This window comes from Spermophilus citellus (genome assembly GCF_964194105.1).
Source record: "Spermophilus citellus genome assembly, chromosome: 6".
Classification (NCBI taxonomy): Eukaryota; Metazoa; Chordata; class Mammalia; order Rodentia; family Sciuridae; genus Spermophilus; species Spermophilus citellus.
In genome coordinates this window covers 101,862,351-101,883,514 of record NC_138187.1, presented here as the reverse complement: position 1 = coordinate 101,883,514, position 21,164 = coordinate 101,862,351, and the positions used below count along the sequence as shown (strand labels likewise).

Here is a 21,164-nt window from a genome sequence, read left to right as displayed (position 1 = left end):
TGGGCTCTTGAGGTCACTGTTTAATCAACTGCCCTCTTGGTCTGTCCCTTGGGCCTTGGGGTGGGTGCCATCTTTTTGTGTCCACAGCAGCATCTGTATGTACTTGGTGTAGCCCAAACAGGTGCTGTGCCTGAAGAAGGCTGACTAAACACACAGGGACAGCCGTAGTGTCTGCTACACTCCAAATTCTTGGATAGGGCGGGGAAGACACCACCACGCTGGCCAGGCTGCACATCCACTGCTGGACACCTATAAAAGCTTAAATTGGGCAGCAAAGAAAAGGAAAGACCCTTTTGGTTTTAGTTGCTCAATTTAGGTTTTCACAGCTGTCCCATATGGAGGCACAGGGACATATGGGTGTCTGACCCCTCCTTTGGTCCTGCACACTCAGACCCAGAGCCTCCACAAAGCACCCTGCACTCACGTAGAGGAGACAAGAGGTCTGAGCGTCTCTGTAGGTACTCCATTTCCAGGCTGTTATATCTCTCCTGGTCACTGGACCTATCCAGAGACTTCAGCTGTGAAACATAGCCATCCAGGAAGCAATCAATCAGTGCAACCAGTTGCTCCATTAGGATGTTGCGGAGGTTGCTGTCCGCCTGCGGGTAGACAATCTTCAGGATGATCCCGTGCTGGCGCACGATAGTGGTTCGAATGCCAGCGGGCCCACTTGTTGCTGTGGAGTCACAAAGAGTTGTTGGCTGTCAGGGTTTCCCAGTGGCTGAGGGAAAATCAGCTGTCTAAAGCCCATGTGACGTCACTGCTACAGGGAAGCATGTTTGTGTGCAGGTGACACTGGCCTGTACCCTGCATGAGCCACATTCCCTGTGGGGCTCCCCTCAGCAGTCAGGCAAATTGCACCTTCTTCTTTCTGAACTCTGTCAAAGCTTCAGCACCTCCTTTGTGGTGCTAGGTCAATGTAACATACAGCCCATTGCCAGGCCTGCTTTTGGGAGCAGCTACTTGTACTGAGATACCACTGGTATCTACTACTTGCACCAGTAGATGCACAATGAGTATCAGTTAAAGCAAATGCTGGGGGAGTCTACAAGTGCATGAGAAGGAATGAGTAGCAGACCAGCACTGCTCATGCTGGAGGTGGCACTGGGGTTTATCCATGCCACTCACAAACCTGTGCTCAGACATAGCTGCCAGCAGGTCGGACTTTCAGGAGCACACTGAGCAGGCACACCACCTGCTGTGGGGCACATGTGGCTTCTGCTCCTACAGACCGGCTCTGGGGACAACGGGCTGTAAGGAACACCCTGTGAGCAGCAGTGTTCTACCTGTCCAAGGGACATATTCCGGTTCTTTTCCTCCTGCGTCTTCTCTCCTGTACAAGGAGCTTCGATTTTGGCGATAATGACTAGCAGCCTGCAGCATGTCCTGGAAAAACGAGACATATTATCACAGTCAGAAGTGACATATCTGTTTTCCTTTTCCTTTTTTTGTGGTGCTGGGGCTTGAACCAGGGCCTCACACGTGGCAAGCAAGTGCTCTACTACTAAGACACAGTGCAGTCCAGATTGATGAGCTTCAGAAGGTGATCTGAAACACCAAAGTCTATTCTCAGGCCAGATGCGGTGGCCACAACTGCGATCCCAGTGACTCAGAAAGTAAAGGCAGGAGGATCATAAGTTCAAGGTTAGCTTTGGTAACTCAGCAAGACTCTCAGTCTCAAAAATATATAAATTTAGGGCTGGGTTGTGGCTCAGTGGTACAAGCGCTGGCCTCGCATGTGCGAGGTCCTGGGTTCAAACCTCAGCACCACATAGAAATAAATAAAATAAAGGTATTGTGTCCAGCTACCACTAAAAAATAAATATAAACAAATACATAAATTAATTTTAAAAACCCTGTCTAACATAAAAAAGGGCTGGGGATGTTCAGAGGTAAACCACAGAATTCCATCCCTAGTACTGCAAAAACAATACATACTCAGCACTTATGGGTTCTTTCTGCGTTTTTTTTTTTTTTTGTACTAGGGAATCTGAATTTGTGATCCTCTTGCCTCAGCCTCCTGAGCCGCTGGTGTGTGCCACCATGCCTGGCCTCTGCCTTTTTATTGTGGTAAAGAGACTGAACTCAGGGTATCATGCATGATAGGCAAGTGCTCTACCACTGAGCCATACCCCCAGCCTTTTTTTCTCTTTGAGATGGTCTTGCTAAGTCAATTACAACAGAGCAGGGACAAGGAAACCACCTTCTTGTCTTTCCCTCTCAGCTCTGGGCCACTGATGCTGGTGCAGCTGGGCCTACCTTGAGAACAGTGTTGACGTCAATGGCCACCTCTGCCCACTCGAGAGAGTCCAGCGCCATGTCCCTCAGGACCTGTTCCTCGTGCTCCAGCAGACATTCGCAGATGGTATCCACCTGGGACACCTGAGGGTAGAGTCACTGCTTAGTACAAAGTCATGGAGGCATGGGGACAGCTGTGCCATAGCCTCAGTCTCCAAGGCATATCCTCAGATCATTAGACAGGAGAAAACTTACTATCCGATAATATAGGACACAAAATTGAGAAACAAGGAAATTAGAATCTCCCAAACTTTAAGAGTGTCCAAGCTTGTGCTGTGGCACGTGCCTGTAATCCCGGTGGCTGGGGAGGCTGAGGCCCCAAAGCAACTTGGTGAGACCCTGTCTCAAAGGACTGGGGATGCAGATCAGTGGTAAATGCCCCAGGTTAAATCCTCATTACCAACAAGAAGAGCCATGGAATCACCAAGTTTTATAAACAGTGAAATCTGGATTGCTACCAAGTAGATTTTTAAATTCACACTCCAAGTAGCTGAAGTACTTGCCACCTGCTGCTGTGCCTCAGGGTTGGGATGTGACCTTCACACAGCCCTAGCTACCAATGCTGTTCCTCTGCAATGGCAGTAATGTGCTCTTTCAGGCCCAACTGTGTTGGGCGAAGAGCTGGGAAACCAGCTCCTGGCTCCTTGCCTTCTGGTCCACACAGGTGCTGCAGCAAAGCACTGGACAGTTCAGTCCTGCTGCCTCAGGGAGCCCCCACCCCCACTTGGCCCAAGCAGAGCCACTCTTGCAAACCCAAGCCTCCACCTGACCCAGCCACAGGTGCTAGAGTAGACAGTTACTTTGTGAGTAGAAAGGTAAGAATATTTATGCTGTTGAGATGGAAATAATGGAGCCATTCACTGCTGGCTGCCCACAGCACAGATTCCACCTTTGTGCACTCAAACCTCAGACTAAAAATGATGGGAGAAAAAAGTTACAATGTTGCTCAAGGTAGTATGCAACAGGCCTACAGGGTTGGGACTGTACCCAATATGTAGACTTTAAAAAAATTTTCCTTAGGGGCTAAGGTTATCCTCAGCACCACATAAAAATAAATTTTTAAAAATTATTTCTAAAATAACACACTACTTAATAGTAAGTAACTGCACTGGGTATTATAAGTAACCAGAGAAAATTTAAAGTGAGTGGGGAGGATATATATAGGTTCTATGTAAACATTATCCTGTATTATACCAGGGACTTGTGGATTTTGGAATTCACAGGGTCCTAGAACTGCTCCCCTGTGACCACTAAGAGATGATCAAGGTAAGACAGCAAGCACACTCACTGTACACACGTAACAAGTGTCCACCTTGGTGCTCTCGAGCACACCCTGGCCTCAAACTGCTCCCAGCCCAAGGTGGTGCCACTTCCCCAGCTGCAGAGGGGCCAGGCGGGAAGAGAGACAATAGTGCAGGCTGTCAGTGCACTTTCCATCAGGCTGCCAAAGAGGACACGCTCAGCGCGTGGCCCTCCACCAGAGGCCATCAGGGCTACATGCCTACTCAGTATGTAAACTCATCACCCCACATGGACAGACTGCACATGTGAGGTGTTCACATATCCCTCTTCCAGCAATCCCTGGCAGTGTGGCCGTGCACAGGGAAGGCAAAGGGGGCTAGAGAGCAGCATACCAGAGTGATGGGGACGTGCTGAAGACACCTTCATGTGGCACAGTATTGTTTTCAGTTTGGCTGCATGGTGCTCCTAAAGAGCTACTCGTAAATTATGTACCCAGTAAATGACCTCCACTCAGTTGGCGGGAAAGCTATACATGCCCTAAATTCCCTACTGTGCTCTGCCCTCCAAGCCAAATGCAGGAAAGGAGCTAGCCTCTTGCTCAGGTCTTTATGATAGTTTTAAAATCTACCATTAATGACATTTTAAAAATCTTTGCTTACCACATAAAACTATGTCTGAATAAAGACCAAAGAAAATACCAAGGTTACAATTTGACTTGTTAATTAGGAAACTTGAAGTGGACTGTCTTTCAATTTTCTGCCAAATTTCTTACATTAAAAATTAAAACAGAGCCAAAAAGTGCTACTGAGGCACAGCTCAGAGGTGGAACGCTTGCCTGGCACACACGAAGCCCTGGGCTCCATGCCCAGTACTGTAAAACTACTCCTCACACTCCCCAGGAACTAACCAACCCAGGGTTTAAGAAAAGGAAATTCGAGGCTGGGGATGTGGCTCAAGCGGTAGCACGCTCGCCTGGCATGCGTGCGGCCTGGGTTCGATCCTCAGCACCACGTACAAACAAAGATGTTGTGTCCGCCGAAAACTAAAAAATAAATATTAAAATTCTCTCTCTCCCTCTTTAAAAAAAAAAAAAGAAAGAAAGAAAGAAAAGAAAAAGAAATTCAAGCTCAACACATTCCCGAGACTGAACAGAAAGTCTGAGCTTAGGTGAAAGTGCAGCAAGCACTAGAGAAGAAAAACCCAGCCCAGTCTGATGGACCCTAGGACATGGCCTGGCTGCAGGAGTGGAGAGCCAGAATCAAGGTGTCAGCAGAGCCTGATGTTCCAGATATCACAGGGGTGATATCACAGACAGCGCTACAAAAAGAGGTGGCATGAAGTGGGCATCAGCAGGAACCCAGGAGGGAGCTGACGGGGTTCAGTACAGTGACCACTACACAGTGGCAGACGAGATCCAGGGTGCAGCCTAGGATGGGGCAGTGCTCCCGGTGATCATGGTCCACCTAAGTGGAGGGGGACAGCCACTGGGAGGCAGAGGCTTGTGCAGATGTGGCAGGTGAGAAAGCCGAGAGAACAGCCACTCCACCTCTGGCCTCTGCAGTGGCCCACATTCACAAGGGGCCAAGGCTGGAGTCCCCGGGGAAGGCTAGCTTTCCAAGGCAGCCAGGAGGGGCTGTGAAGGCAGGAACCCTTGGGCACCCAAAGCAAGCAGGAAGCCCATTTAGGTCAGCTGGGTAAGCTCTATTGCAGAGCAGGTAACAATGAGGAGCAGTGTCCATAAAACTGGGAGTTCAATTTAAAATCTACATGAGGTCTTCTAAGATTCAGTTTATCCTCAGTCTGCCCTGTCTGAGAACGGTCAGCAAATGGTGCCCTCTGCAGAGCCAAGAAAGCCAGACAAGGACGCCTCTGACCTCGCGGAAGAAGACGTCTGCAGGTGTCAGGCTGGGTGGGATTTCCCGCTCCCTCTTGCTCAGCGCTGCCTGGATGGCAGTGTTCACGAGGTCTGGCCGCCGTGAGTGGTGGTTCTTGAGAGCAATTGCTGCAGACAGCTTTTCCGCGTGTTCACAGAGCAGCTGGCGGGTTGCCATTGGTGTCCCTCTGATTGGAGATGTGCGCAGACGCCCAAATAGGCCAACCTTGCAAGAAGACAAGCACAGTCCCTGAGACAACACTCACTGCAACCTGTAGCCAGGGCAGTTTGTTCCCTGTACCTGCAGCCGCCTGGTCAAGCTTCCCCAGGCAAGACTGCCAGGAAGCCTAGACATGCCTGTTAGAGCTAACCGAGTCCACCCCAGATATCCTGAGTTCCTGGTCGTAGTTTTCAAGATGGTCAAACTATTCTTTCCCACCTATACCAATCACCTCTCCTTCACCTTCAGGGCTGGCTCCAGCCCATGACCTGGCAGGCTGCTGCCCTGCACACCTGCTGCCACCGCCTGCCAAGGTGGCTTCTGGTGGGCTCCTGGAATCCAGCTTTCCTGAGCACTAGAGGAACCACCACAGAAGAACCAGCAAGCAACCAGGACACAAGTGTGGCCAGTTTTCCATGTCATCAATTAGCACCTGCTCCTCTCACTCTCACTTCCTCATCTCCTAGCAGATTCCCTTTTCTAAAACACAAGAGGTTTCACTCCACACTGCTGTTCTAAGGATTTTATTTTTTCATAACATTTAATGACGACAATGATGGTAAAGATTTTTTTGGTACAAGAGGTTAAACCCAGGGTTCCTACTGAACAGAAATCCCACTAAGTCAAACCCCAGCCCCTTTTATTTTTTATCTTGAGACAGGGTCTGGCTAAGTTGCTGAGGCTGGCCTTAAACTTGGGATCCTCCTTGCCTCAGTCTCCTGAACAGCTGGGAGTACAGGTGTGCACCACTGTGCCTAGCTAGGTATCGTGTGTGTGTGTGTGTGTGTGTGTATGTGTGTGTGTGTATCGAGGATGGAACTCAGAGGCACTTGACCATTGAGCCACACCCTCAGCTCTATTTTGTATTTTAGAGACAGGGTCTCACTGAGTTGCTCAGCACCTCGTTTTGCTGAGGTTGGCTTTGAACTCACAATCCTCAGCCTCCCAAGTTTGCTGGGATTATACACATGCACCACCAGCCCAGCTAGATATCCATTTTGTTTTTAAATATTTATTCTTAAGTTTTAGGTGGACACAATATCTTTATTTTACATTTATGTGGTGCTGAGGATCGAACCCAGTGCCCCCCTGCACGCTAGGCAAGTACTCCACCACTGAGCCCCAGCCCCATATCCATTGTTTTTAACGAATGGAATGTTTTTGCTGAATCTAACTGTTACATTTCATTCAACCTGTTCACCTGGTTACCTTAAAAGTTATTTTAAGAGTCACTCAGTCATTTATGATTTGAATTCACCCCTCAACACTCTGTCAGGTGTAGTTCTTCCATAAGGCTCCTGATGCCTGCATTTGATGGCCACTGCATATAGCAACGAGTGAAGCAGGTGGGGCTGGGCCCACTTCTGCTCCTCAAGGCAGACACAGGACCCTCCTCACCAGAGTGGGTAGCAGGTGTCCTGAGGTGCTGACCTCACTCCCACCTTCAAAATAAGGACACAGCCTCACTGGCCATGTACTGGCTCAAGGGAGGCAAAAGCTCTGTGCCAGAAGTGTTTCCTTAAAGGTCCTGGTCCCACATATTTCCTGCCTGTTACCACAGTAGTTCCTCATCAGCGACAAGATGTAAAGATGGAAGATAATGAAAACATAAAGGCAGAGCCAGAGAGGGGCTTCCAGACCCTATCAGGTGCTGCCAGTGACTGAGCCTCCATTTGGGTCTCTGGCCAGCAAAGCCACAAGGCTCATGGTGGTGGCCTCTGATAAGCAGCCTGTCCAAGTGTGGCGCCCCACCCAGCATTCACACCCTCAACAAGGTAACACCGCCCTGCAGAAGATGCTCTGGCCTCCCATGGGTCTGCCTGTGCCTTGCTGTGACCAATGTCACCTATCAACACAACGTGCACAGACCAAAGTTCTTCCATGAAGGCACGCAGCAAGCCTGCAAGAAACCCTGTTTTGAAAGAAGCTGGTCTGATGAACACGACAGCGTCAAAGCTAAATTGACAAAGAAGCTGATGTGGCATTTCTTTGGAAAAGTGCTCCTTTCTTCTCTTAATCTAATTTTCAAGGCTGGAGTAGCAGCCTTCACATGCCCTGACTTGCTCATTTCTATGTCTGCACAGGGAATGGGAACTCGAATCAGGCCACTGGGAAGTGCCAGGGCAGAGTGGGCACCCTAGGTGTGGGGCACCAGAGCAATCCGAACCTTCAGGGACTCTCACCTGGTGTAAGAAGTCCACCAGGAGGCCATGGGCTTTCATCTTGTCTTCCAGCTGGTGGAGGATGATCAGGGAGGTGTTGCTGAGCCCAGGTGCCTCTGTGAGAACACAGAAATGAGAGAGAACCCAAAAGAGCTTTCAGAATCACCACAGCTAGTCAAGTAGGGTCTGAAAACACCTGAGAGGACAGGGCCAGTCCTTCAAAATAATTATTTACATTATTCCATTGTTTTAAAATTTAGAAAGAAATTTGAAGGGTTTGACAAAATTCATATTGTACTTACTCAAAACAAGAAGCATGCTCTGTTTAAACACTGTAGTTATACTTTTGACAGCTCCAAAGAAACAGCTATGGAAAGGAGCTGGGCAGCAGGGCTTTTGTCCCATGTCTGCCTAAAGCAGGACCATTAAGGATAGCACCCTGTTTCCCACGAACCACAGAGGGTCTCCCTGCTGCAGAAGAGCCATTTGTTAGAGGTCACCCAGGGCAGGCTGGAGGACATGATATGCCCACCTCTGGTACCAGACTCTCTGGCACCTAGGAGAGCCTGCCATTTCTGTTAACCAAATACACAATCTGCCAAGACCATCTTCTGATCTGGGGGCCTACACGCCATTGAGTTCCTATGGAAATAAAATGCAAGACAGAAAAGCAGCCTGCCTCTGAAGGAGCAGTCAGTGCTTGCTCCCATGTTCCCCCAGATGCTCTTCTGCTGTCTAGATTACTACCTTGAGTCTTGTTCAAGATCTACTAATGAGGACAGTTACAACTTTTAAAATAATATCAGGTGAAAATTCCCAATTGTTTGAGAAACTAAAACATAGTTTCCTCCTCAAATGGGTCATTCCTCAAAGTCAAACTCTTCTTACCTTCAGGAACAGACTCAGCCCACCGAGGGTCAGAGGCTGGGTAGTCATCCACCACATCTACACTGATTTGGGTAACAGCCCTGTCCAGCTCAGAGTCAGAATCCAAGTCGGAGTGGGAGGAAAACAGCTCGTCAACCATCATTTGAGCATGACCCAAGTCTTTCCTGAAACAAATTGGAAAACAAAAGTATGAAGGGAGGCAAAACATTTCCAAAAACTTACCATGGAAAATTACTCAGGAGGTTCAAGTCCCATGTATGGGTTTCAGCCTTTGAAGTACTGTCGATTATGACTAATTACAATGGGAAACCTAAGCTGCAGCCATGAATCCAACAAACACACTGAATGCTTGCAACATGCAGGCACCAGACACAGGAGTTTGAGCAAGACACCAAGAACCGGGGCCTCAGAACGCACAATATCAGGGGAATTGGGCAATAGCCAGTGACAGCCACATGTGCGCAGCACCAGGACAGGGAAGGACACAGGCCACTAAGCCTGCAGAGGGGCAGAAAAGCTGCCATCCAAGGCCTAGCCGGGGCCAGGAGGAATGTAGCAGGGTGTATGCTCCTCATAGCACACATCCCCAGGGCAGTAAGGAGGCAAACCGTGGCAGAAGTGTACACGCAGTACCAGGACCATGGAAGGCAGTGGGTGGAGCTGCCACGGCCCATCCTTGTTTTCCAGGCCATTCTGACTCTCACCCTGACAGGTGGATAGCAAATGAGACAGAGGTCACTGCAGGAATCCAGGCTGATCCTGCTTTGCAGCCCAGATCTGCTCATGGTGAAGAGGCTGCTTCCCCAGGACTCCTGACTGCCTGAGCTCCCAGCCAGGACTACCAGTGGAGTCAGGAGCTAGGGCTCAGACCAGCAGGAGACCCAGGTGCTGCTCCTGAGGCCCTCCCAACTCAGGCTCACATCTAGCCATCATCTTACGCAGTGTCCACTGAGGGGGCTGAATAGCGCCCCCATTCTTGTCCAGAAGAAACTCGGAACAAAACCTTGTCTATAAATAAAGCACCTGCAGAAACAACCAGTTAGGGTAGGGATTAATGTGGTCCAAATCCTACAGTCGGTGCCCTTACAAGACCCTGAGAGGATGGTCACGCTGGGAGGATGGGCTGACGCACCAACAAGCCCAGCAGCATGACACTGCCGCAGAAGCCTTGGCAGCCAGAAGCGGGCAAGGAGGGGCTCCTGTAGAGTCTCAGAGGGAGCCTGCCCCACAGTGCCTCAATCCTGGGCCCTGGCCTCCAGAACTGAGACAACACACTTCCGCTGTTCTAAGACACTGAGTATAGAATATTTAGTTTAGTTCTAAGCGCCACATGTGGACAGGCTGCTTATCAGAGGCCACCACCAGCAGCCACAGCAACTAAAGCAATCATGACGGTGGCTTGCTGCCTTGTTTATATCTGATGGAACAGTAATAAGTGCAAAAACTGGTAAGATCAGGTACTCTGCAAGCTGGGCTGCAGGGTCCTGGTCTGAGATCTGTAGGCAGCAGATGCAGTGAACTCTGGGGACTTCAAAACAGACGAATCAGCTAAACCAAGTCCTGCCAACAATACACCCGCACTCGGCCAACTCCACCCAGGGGTATTCCCAATCTGTCCCAAGGCTCAGCAGCTCACTGGGGGCAAAGCAGGGCTGGACTGTAATCCTCAAGAGTGTCTGTTCAAATGTGAATTCACTGAGCCTTTTAAGGAAGGTACCAGAACACAGAAGTGTACAGGAAAACGCTAAGATGAACTGAGATTTGAGCTCGCCCCATGGGGCTCAGCCTTCCACACACTGTCCCCACGGAGCACCACCAAACCTCACTGCACAGTGCAGACACAGGCAGGCATGGCAGTGGGCAGCAGGTCCAGTATGTCCTCCCTACTGGCACCTGCAACCCGTAAATGAGGTCATGCAGCCAGTGCTGAATGAGAGAGAGAAAGAGAAATGGAGCGGAAAGACCAGAAAAGGGCTAAAATGCTCTCCTGGTAGAAAAGCAGATAGAGCTGATGAGGGAAACACAGAAAACCACTTAAAAGCACGACTGGCAAGTGGAACCTGGAGACCCAGGTGCTCATTGGTACAGACTGCAGGTTTCGGAGAACACAGAAGCAAGGAGAGCAAGATCCAACTAAAAAGCCACACAGCAATGGGGTGGGGGCAGGGATGCTGTCCTCTGTGTTCCCATGGTGCTTTCAGGCAGCTTGGCAGGCTCGTCCTGGTGGTGCCCAGGAGCCCTAGGCTGGTGCATGGCTCACCTTCCTGCCCTGCGTGGTCTGGTCCCTTGCTGAGACCTGTACTTCCAACAGACCTGCCTGCCCTCATGATTTAGGAGTTCAAGCCTGGGACAATGGTGTGTGTTCCTTGTATCATCACTCCAATTCTGCTCTCAATCTACAAAAAATTCCTGGAGCCATATATACATCCTGATTTCCCCTTTTGCTAGTTGTATATAGCCTAGAAAACCCGTACAAGAATCCAATGGTACAAATGACAGCAGACTATAAGGTTACGGGCAGAAATGGATTACCAACAAAGACTCACAGGAATCTAGATAAAGACAAAGACAAGGCAATTTCCCCAAAGGATCTCAATTGTTTTAAAAATGGACCTGATACCATGAAGTATTTTTTTTTTGTGATCGTCTCTCACCTTTTTCTCTGAAACTAGAATTTAGGATAGACAGTTTATTTACCGGATACTTAGAGGAAACATATAGTGTTTACATTTAAAACGCACTCAGTTACGTTTAACGACCTTATTCCCTAGTTCCACTTTCATCACACACGTTTCCATTTCTAGTGCTGCTAGGTTAATAATATGTATGAACAGGCTGTACCAATGAGCACTCAGAACTTCAAGTCCTTGGGCCTCTAGCACTCAAATTCTGCTGTCTGCTCTAACTCCAGAGATCCTTTTATTTCACAGCACAGATGATAGCAACGTGGAACATCAGGAAAAAACTACTGCCCAACACAATGAAGCAGTTTATCCATGACAGTCAGTAACTACTGCACATTATTCTGACCAAGATGGAAAAGATGGAAACAGGAAACTTCTTTGAAAAATGAAACATCTTTTACATAATGTCTGATGCATTTTATAAAGCTGTTACATTTCTTCCATTCCTACAAATGCACTGTTTGGTTTTTAAAAAAATTACAGAGCAAATTTCCCCAAACTCTCATAAAAAAGAGTTTATTTTTGGGGCTGGAGATGTGGTTCAAGCGGTAGCGCGTTGCCTGGCATACGCAGGGCCCTGGGTTCGATCCTCAGCACCACATAAAAATAAAATAAAGATGTTGTGTCCACCGAAAACTAAAAAATAAATATTAAAAAATTCTCTCTCTTTAAAAAAAAAAGTTTATATTTATATCTTCTGAGCTAAGTAAAACAAAAATCCAGATAACATGAAAAGCAATTTTAAAGAAAATGTGCACAAAAATAGTAGTGTTACCTTAGCAAAAAAAGAAACTGCCAAGTGTCGCTACCCTCTGTGCCAGGGCACCTGGCAACATTTGCAGGCAATCTGGGTGGTCTCTCTTGGGGGAAGAGGGACGGGTGCTACTGGACGGCCTGCAATTCATAGGCAGCTCCACAGTATGCACTTGCTCCCTTGAGGTGCTGAGGAGCCATGGGAAGCAGAGCTGGCACTGGGTCCTAGTAAGGTGAGTGGGCCCAGCCAAGAGCAAACAGCCAGCCAGCCAAGGCCCCACACACAGGCCCAGTGGGGACAGTCAAGCAGCCCACCTACAGGACCCCAGCTATGCTCCAGCAGCCTCAGCGCTAAGGCAAGTTTGTAGGCAGCAAAGTCCAACCAAAGACCAGTCTCATTACCGCCAACAACTCCTCTGCTTGCCTGCTACTCAAGGAGCCCCAGCAAGCTGTCTTAGTACAACTGCTCTCCAGTAGGTTGGGGGCATGTTCCACAGGAAGCCCTGTCCAGTGAGCCCTCTGTGTCCACCAGGTTCAGTGACCCCAAGTTGAGAGCCACTGCTGGCAAAAGCACTAATGCTCAAGAAAACCGACCCTCCTGATGACCCCACCCTCCATGTTGCTCCCATCCCAAACCAAAGGTCAACAGCCAGTGTCGGCAGCAGGATGGCCCTGGTCTTGAAGACATACCGTACCTGCAGTACTGCAGAAAAGCAGCTTTCAGCAGCTTGGTCCTGTCTTCCTGGGCTACTGTCCCATTCTTTATGGTAGTCTCAAAGACCATGCTCTGCAAGGACACAAGCCAGAGTTCAGAGGTGAAGGTCCAGAATATTCATGATGGCTGACGGAAGAACCAGATCACCTGAAGCCCCAACACTGCTGCCTGTGCTCCAAGCTTGAGGCACCCTACACCTGACAAAAATACCACACCCCCACCCCTATACCTGACATACATGCTCACTCTTCCATGCCTGACATCTCCACACCTGACACACCCTACACCCCTCTAGAGATTGTAGATGTACTCGGCATTCAAACACATGGCCAGTGCTGACCAACCCCCCAGGTCCTGCAGGAAGGTGGACAGCTCAGTGATCACAACCTCAGCAAAACTCCCTGGGGAGCTCAGCAAGACCAACACCATCTACAGGTCTGCTCTCACACAGCTCCACTTAACGCACACCACTGAGCATGTGGGTAGTTAGTTATAAAATTAAATAACCACAGGACCACAAAACAAAGCTTAAGAATGTTGCTTGCTGGGACTGGGCTGGGGCCCAGTGGTACAGCACTTGCCTAGCACATGTGAGGCACTGGGGTCAATCCTCAGTACCACATAAAACAAAATAAAGGTATTGTGACCACCTACAGCTAAATATTATATATATAACATTTAAAAAAGAGAGCATGTTGCTTTCTCTAAAGACTGTATCAAATCACTTTAAATTACAAAAATAGCTTATGTTTCATATATAATTCAAATGGAAAATATCCAAAACAATACCAAATATTTTTAGTCTCCTATAAAAGATTAAAAAAAAAAAAACTTCAGAAAAGGATAGGTATCTCAGGTTTCAAGATGACAGGGGAAAAGTGAGTTTTTCACCCCACTCTCTCTCCTAAAACTCATCCCAGCAAAAAAGAAACAAGCATAATCTGAACTCAAACTCTGAGTCTAACTACCCAGGAAGAAGAAACCAGAGGGCATTGGCAGTGCTGGGACAAGCCACCCTGTGTGGAATGGGGACAGGTGTGAACAACTGAGGAATAGTGCAGGGGAGCCCAGGGTGGTGGCTGTGCAGATGCAGCTTCCTGAGATTTGACCATGGAAAGAAGTACCCTGAGAAGCATTTTTCAGAGCTGCTGGAAGGTGTAGGGTGACAGATGCAGACATTTAAGTAAGCAAATATGAGCTGACCCTTTTCCATCCTCCAAGACCCACAGAGAGTCCTATGATGCAGGAGATGCAGTCAGCATGTTACCAGGCTTAGGAAACCAAAAGCCACGTTCACTGTGTCACTATAATGAGAGGTCCTGTGCTGAGACGGCACAGGAGGAAAAACAAGTTACCTGAACCCTCACCCCTAAGGTGGCAAAGCGGGAGACAGCAGACACACATACTGCTTGAAAGTGCAGAGGAAAGTGTCAGAAGGAACAGTGCAGAGACTTAAAAGCAGCTGCTCTGGGAAGGAGGACCAGGGCATGATGCAGATCAAAGAACGAACGTTCTCATCTAGGCTTAACACACGTCTGGCTTCCTGATGGACAACATGGGATGGGTAACCACATTACATCACTGCTTGGTCCAGCAACTGAAGACGCCAACGACTCCTCCAGCTCTTCTGCCAGCAGGGACACACTCTCCCTGCAAGTGATGGACACCAGCCCGCTGTTTCTAGAGAACAGGAGGGGAATGCCGCCACAGGAGCCCGCGCCCAGGATGCCATCTCCTGAGGGAAAAGCACACACAGACAGGACGCTTTGTGGAGCCCACCTCGTGGGGCAGAAGCTGTGGCCATGTAGCACCATCACACTTCCTCCCTACTGTGCACTTGGCTTCTCAGCTCCAGAATCAAAGGCCAAGAACCAGCCACTGCTTTAAGAAGCAGACCCTGTGCCCTCACTTCAGGATGATAAAGCCAGCCCTGCAAGACAGCAGGGGCTCAAAAGAGCACTTCCTCTGGGAGGCTGAGACAGCAGCCCCTTTCACTGTGACGCCCTCCAGCCTGATTCTGCCTGGTGTAGCCACTGGACGGGGCTAGGCCTGCTGGCCTCAGCACATCTGCCTGCTGCTGGTGCCCTGGGACTAAGCCATAGGTTCCATCCTCCACATGGCCCTCTGGATCACCTGGTGGAGTCGCTGTGGCCTGCCTGCACTGTGGGTGCCTCCACGCAGGAGTCCAGCATCTGGACTCTCGTCAGGGCTCTAGGCAGACTGGTTTAAAGAACATCAACTCATACAAGCCACCCTCACTGGCACAAGCGTTGGCTTCCCTAAAGAGCCATCTCTTTCCTTCTTGGTCTCTTCCCTTGGGGAAAACACAACTATTTTTCTCCATAAGTTAACAGGCTGGGGATTCTACTGTCCTCGTGGTTTCTCAGGAAGATCGCTCCAGCTGCTCCAGATGTGGTATGAAGTCTCAGTGACTCCTGGAGGTACTGTGCCCAAGCAACGTGTGGGGAGAGAGGGAGAACCACAAGGCTGACCAAGAGCTGCCAGCTGCACCTTCTCTGACCTCTACTGCACCTTGTGAATTGAAGCTGATTCTCTCTCGAGGGAGAGAAAACTTCCCAGTCCCAGTGGTGCACACATGGACAGCATTCTCAGTGTACAGGTAGGCAGTCTGGCTTGAAGAGTCTGGGACCATCAACCCGCACATGACCAAGTCTTCAGACTGAAAGGAGAATTTAGAAACAAAAGTACATGTTTGTATGATTTCATAATCCGCATTCCTATGAAAGCAGCCCATGAAATGACAGGCTAGTTCACCAGGCTCCTTGTGAAAGCCCAAACACTGGCTATCAGATGACCTGCAGAGCATAGCAGGACAGTTCTGTACATCGATGGTCCCAACTCTGGGACCCTTCATGTTCCTGTTAAAACCTGCCCTCACAGTGAGGGGTCAGGAGGGGCCATGGGCTACTCAGAAGTGAGATCAGGGCCCTGGTGAACCAGCCTGCCCTCCTACCACAAGACGATGCAGCAAGGGCAGCCCAGAAACCCTGGGTATGGACCACTTCCAGCACTGTGTGTATAATTCTCTATTATTTGTAACTCACGCAACCTTGGATGCTTGTTACATACAGCAGCCCAAAACTTGGACAAATATCAGTCAGAACAGTCATTGGCTGAGATGCAAATAATCGGCAAACTCAGAAAATGTTTTCAAGTATTCCAATTACAAGGTGATGCCCACAACAAATATGAGTGATAAAACAAAGCTTATTAACCCACCACACTATTTATTGTAGGATTGGGAAATCCTTACAAATAATCCCTGGTTAACATTTAGGTTCTGACTCTTCTTTCACTGTCAAGATATCACATAGAAGCTCAACCTCATTTGGCATGTGAAGGCTTCAAGGCCAGCATCAAAATAAAACAAAACAAAAAGCACGTCAAGCACAAGAAAACTGAGCCAACTGTTCACGTACAGAACCAGAGCCAGAAATGGAAATAAAGACCAAATTAAATGATAAAATTAGAAAATGTTAAAAACAATAAACTGCCATTAAAGAAGTTATGTTACAAATGTTACATTAAAGTGGGAACCTAAGATTTATTTTATTCTAAAATTGTTTTCTTTATATCCCTTTGCACTAACAGAAATATTTTTTCTAACAATGAATATGCCTTTTTTGTAAAACAGAAACACTTGGTAACGTTCATTTCCATTTGAAATAAAAGAACAAAGGAGCCAGGCTTGGTGGTGCACCCCTGTAATCCCAGCAGCTCAGGAGGCTGAGGCAGGAGGATGGTGAATCCAAAGCCAGCCTCATCAATGGCAAGGCACAAAATAAGGCCAGGGATGTGGCTCAGAGACTGCATGCCCCTGAGTTCAATCCCGGGTACCAAAAAGAAAAGAAAAAAGAGAAGATTTTTCTTGTGGGATTCGGTTAATGTCATGCAGAGAAAAAGACTTAACAGAATTAGAAGAATGCAGCGCGTGAACACAGGGCGTGCAGCTGTGAAGGCTTCTCTGAGAACATGCAGCTGAGGGCAAGGGGAACTCAGCGGCATTTGTGAGCTCTGAGGAGCGCATGTGCTGCTGCCTGAAGTACAAGCCCTCTGTGGACCCCCAGGGCTCCCTGGAGCTCTGAATGGAGCCCCACTACCTTCGGCCTCCTCCTGCCTTGCACTAGTGTTTCCTGCCCACTCAGCAACACAGAAATGATGACATGGGGCTGCAGCAGGGGTCACAGACTACCTGCAGTACCTCCATTCTCAGCCCTCAGCCACAGTTGGGAAAAAGGACGCTGAGACGGAAAAGCCAATGAGATAGTGATATTGGAGAGCATTTCCAAGACCTACAGATATAACTCAGAGAACAAGATCCCAAAAAGTGTTCAATGGTTAGAAAAACACTCAAATGTGTTGAGCCACTTTGTAACTTGACTTACCTGAAAAGGTGGATTGTACTGAGTGACTTCTACTGTAATTGCATCTGACATTTGGCAGCCATTATCTTCCACTGTCACAAGGGAGTAATAGACCAGGCAGGGGTTGTCTGCAGGATGCCACGCAGCTGCCAAAATCAGGAGCCCATCACTAGCCAGGGAAAAAGAGAGTCTGCAGCCTCTGGGGAAACAGCCTGGAAGGTTCTTACTAACTCAGACATGCTCATCATGCACCCTGGCATCTCTGCTCCCAGATCCTGACCCAAGAGAAAAACCAAACACGCTCACACCATAAACTGTGTGCAAATGGAACATGACTGAGCAATGCAAGAAATCAATCCCAAATGCATTATGTTAAGTGAAAGTAGCCAAACTCAAAAAGACTGTGTAGCATATGATCCAATCATGTGGAATTCTAAAGAGGCAAAGCTATGGAGAAAACAGATTGATGACCACCAGGGCAGAAGGGAATTTTTGAGGGTGATGGAAGTGTTCCTCTCCCTCTCCCTCCCTCCCTCCCTCCCTCTCTTCCACCCCCCTCTTTTGCAGTGCTGGGGATCAAATTCAGGGCTCCACAAGGCTCAGCAAGCACTCCACCATTGCCCAGAGCCCCAGTCCTGTTTTATATCTTGACTGAGATGTGGTTGACTGCCACATTTGCCAACTCAGAATCATACTTTAAAAATGATAAAATGAAGAAAATGATAAATATTACCAAATGTAAATGAGGACTCAATAAACTTGCCTCAATAAATCAAGGATCAACACGTCACCTAATTCAGGAATGGCACAGAATAGTCCTCAGGCCAAAATGAGCTCAGGCCCAGAATGTAACAGAAGTTGTTCTGGGAAGCAGATTTAAGCACCACAGAGAGACAGTATGCCACAAACTCAAGGCAGAGATGTTACAGTAAGGACTCAAGGGCCCAAACCCAAACAGCTGCGCTCTAGCCCGTCACAGGACAAGCCTGCCAACCGGCAATCTAATCAGTTCTTCACAACTTAGCCTTTGTCCAGAGGAATAACATTGCTTTTAATTTTAGGCACAAGTTATTGAAACACCAGGCTGCTATACTGTGAAAAATCTTTGTTCTCATTAAAGTTGTGTGCTGTTCTTACTACTCCAAAGCTGTTGCACCAACAGACAACACAATGCTCTCTGATCCCAGCCTTTCCCAAAAACCAAGTGGCAGTGGCAGTGCCAGCAACCTTCCCTGGAGCCTCAGAAATACCAACAGGGAGGCCAGCTCCCTCCACGAACAGTCACACCCAAGAACAGGGGCAAGTACCCAGACGATGTGGCACTTCACATCGTGCAACTGTCCTCAGTTCTCCCTTGTGCTCCACATCCACTAGAACTTTTCAAAGAATTAAAGAATTCTAGTTTAAAATTGTGATATACTGGCAGGGTCCTATGGGGCCCAAAGAACTTTCCACACGAGGGGTTGGAGTGAAGTCTCACAGAACAGAGCCTCAGGAGTCTCTCTGGTAGTTAGTCCACTTAGCAGGGGGGGCCAGGACCAATTTTCTTTGACACAGTTGCTACTTCAGGTAGCAAAGACAGGAAGATAATTGCAATTTTGTACATCAGTAAAAATTGACAAGTTATGTAGGAATACGTAAGGTAATAAATTTAAGATTAAAAAAAAATCCAAACTTCATATCTGATATGAAGATATATACAGGCTTTGTTATTGCAACAGCCTCACAAAAGAACTCATAAGCCTGCTCACTGCAAACACAAACCAGGCTACAGCACTAAATCAAAAGTGTCAAGAGCACTGAGGAAGAAAAACACTCTGGAACAGAAGTAGCCCACACGTGGCTGGAATTTCCTGTGCATACTGGTCACGACCCCCAAGGGCCTGAGTGAGATCTGCATTGTGTGGAGCTCAGGAGAGCAGGAAGATCAAGAGGTGAGCCAGTCTCCGAAGCCTCAAAAGGATGTGTCAGAGGACCACACTGGGAGAAGGAGCCCCCAGGATGGCAATTCCTGAGCATGCTCCCTTCCTCATTCCCAGCCTCTGCCTCCAAATCTGAGAACAGTGAAACCCATGGTGAACTTGGATATCCAAGTAGCAGTGCTAAATTTCCAAGTCTGATAATGGAAACAGATAAACCATATTTAATTAAAATGCCTGCAGAGATAAAATAAGCAATACCATCTTTACCTCCCGGGTGGCTTTTCCAAGGTTTTCAGAGACAGCAAGGAGGAGCACAGCAAGTCTAAGTGCCCAGCTCACACAGCAGGACAACAACCACAGGACAGGCAGAAGCTGTGGCACCACTCTAAGAAGCAGGAGCAGGATGGATTGCTGGATGTGGACAGGTTGTGCTGGAGGACTACTGTCCTGTGGACCCCCAGAGAAGGAAGGCTCCACAGACTGTAGGAGGCTGGCTTTAGAAGAGCCACCAGCTTATCTCCCAAACTGTTTCTATCTTTCTTAGGACAATTTAATTGCTTACCAGTTTTGCTTCAAGTCCAAATACCGAATGTTGACCCCTTCTTTAATAGCTTCATAGTTACTTTCAGATCCCTAAGGGGAAATATCAAAAACATAAGCTTCCCAAGCACCAGAAGCACTCCTTTTCCCTCTGTGCCCCCGACACCTAATAAAGCAGCTCATAGCTGCTGCATGAGTGGTGCATACACCTGGAAACTGATGCATCAAGTGACTGATGAGCACCCACCATGGGGATACAAATACCCCATTCTGCACTCTACACTTATAACGTTCAACTGTGTTCAAATAGCGAAGGAAGGAGCTGGTATAGCCATGGGCGTGAAGTGCCATCCTACCCAGATAGCATCGGTGACATTCTCCTTCAGTGCTCGATGCACATCCCAGCTGTATGCCTGCTTTTCTGATGATTCATCCAACTCCCATTTACTGATATTTGAGCTGGTGAGGCTGTAGAAGCTGGAGCTTTCTCTGTCCCAGAAAACACCTGCAAGCTGCACAGAGGGAAAGAAGTCATGCTTCCTAAGGGCCCAATGAGACCTCAGACCCCATGTGCAGGATGGCTGAGCAATCAGTGCTCATGATGGACTGAGGAGCAAGAGCAAGGTGGGGGCACAGGCCTGGAGAGCAGAGTGGGGTGTGGAAGTACAGGGTCCTTCAGGAAGATGTCCTCTTCAATTGTAAAATAAACCTGAAAAATAGCAAGATACAGCCAAGTCCTGGAGGTGGGTCAGCAGCTCTGGTAAGCAGAGCAGATGTAATGGCTTCTGAACCCAGAGCCCTGAGGGGACCAATAGCAGGGAGGAAGGCAAGGCTACACATGGCCGTGCAGCTGCAAAAGCACAGACATGCTCATCAAGCCCTGTGTGAGGTTTACCTGGGTGTCCAGGGTGGTTCTAAATGGGGCAGGCAGGACCTTCAGAAGTACACTGGCCTGGCCCAGCAGCTTGGGCAAAGCTTGCCAAGTGCAGGGGCTTAAAGTCAGCACCAGGAAGAAAGGAATGGAAGGGGACCCAGAGGGGAGCATTTAATTTGCCCCAAAGCAGACAGAGTCTAGGAAAGCACCAGGGTTCTGGGTGGTCACTGAAGAAGTGATGATGCCTTTAGCAGAACAGTCGAGAGACGAGCTCTGTACACTTGGTCCGGGGCAGAGAAGGAACCTGGTAAATTTGTTTTCAGACATGTTCTGTTTTAAAGAAGAACACTCAAGGAAGTAAGCATGGTGGTGCCTGAGGAAGGAGATTTCTCTAGTTCAAGGTCAGCCTGGGAAATTTAGCAAGACTCTGTCTCAAAATAAAAAAAAAAAAAATAGAAAGGGCTGGAGAGGTAGCTCCACGGTAGAGCACCAGGTTTCATCCCCAGTGTTGGGAGGAAAGAGGAAACTCATGGAAGCAGGAGAGGAAAGCAACTGGCAAGAAGATAACTTCAGGGGGTAGGGGGCAGATGCCGGCAGGGGAGCCACCG

At 48.4% G+C, this 21,164-nt stretch overlaps 1 protein-coding gene across 1 annotated transcript in view; it reads right to left on the bottom strand.

The window, feature by feature from the left end:
* The window catches only part of NUP133 (nucleoporin 133), a 45,515-nt gene that overhangs the window by 12,582 nt on the left and 11,769 nt on the right, over nucleotides 1-21,164 (bottom strand). The window contains exons 7-18 of the mRNA XM_081298071.1: nucleotides 20,039-20,194; nucleotides 19,705-19,775; nucleotides 17,242-17,389; nucleotides 15,368-15,515; nucleotides 14,413-14,570; nucleotides 12,816-12,907; nucleotides 8,684-8,847; nucleotides 7,817-7,911; nucleotides 5,415-5,639; nucleotides 2,260-2,382; nucleotides 1,287-1,386; nucleotides 425-676 (exon numbers count right to left, since the gene is read on the bottom strand). Of these exons, the coding sequence (XP_081154197.1) occupies nucleotides 425-676; nucleotides 1,287-1,386; nucleotides 2,260-2,382; nucleotides 5,415-5,639; nucleotides 7,817-7,911; nucleotides 8,684-8,847; nucleotides 12,816-12,907; nucleotides 14,413-14,570; nucleotides 15,368-15,515; nucleotides 17,242-17,389; nucleotides 19,705-19,775; nucleotides 20,039-20,194 (1,732 nt within the window). The remainder of the gene's footprint in view (nucleotides 1-424; nucleotides 677-1,286; nucleotides 1,387-2,259; nucleotides 2,383-5,414; nucleotides 5,640-7,816; nucleotides 7,912-8,683; nucleotides 8,848-12,815; nucleotides 12,908-14,412; nucleotides 14,571-15,367; nucleotides 15,516-17,241; nucleotides 17,390-19,704; nucleotides 19,776-20,038; nucleotides 20,195-21,164) is intronic.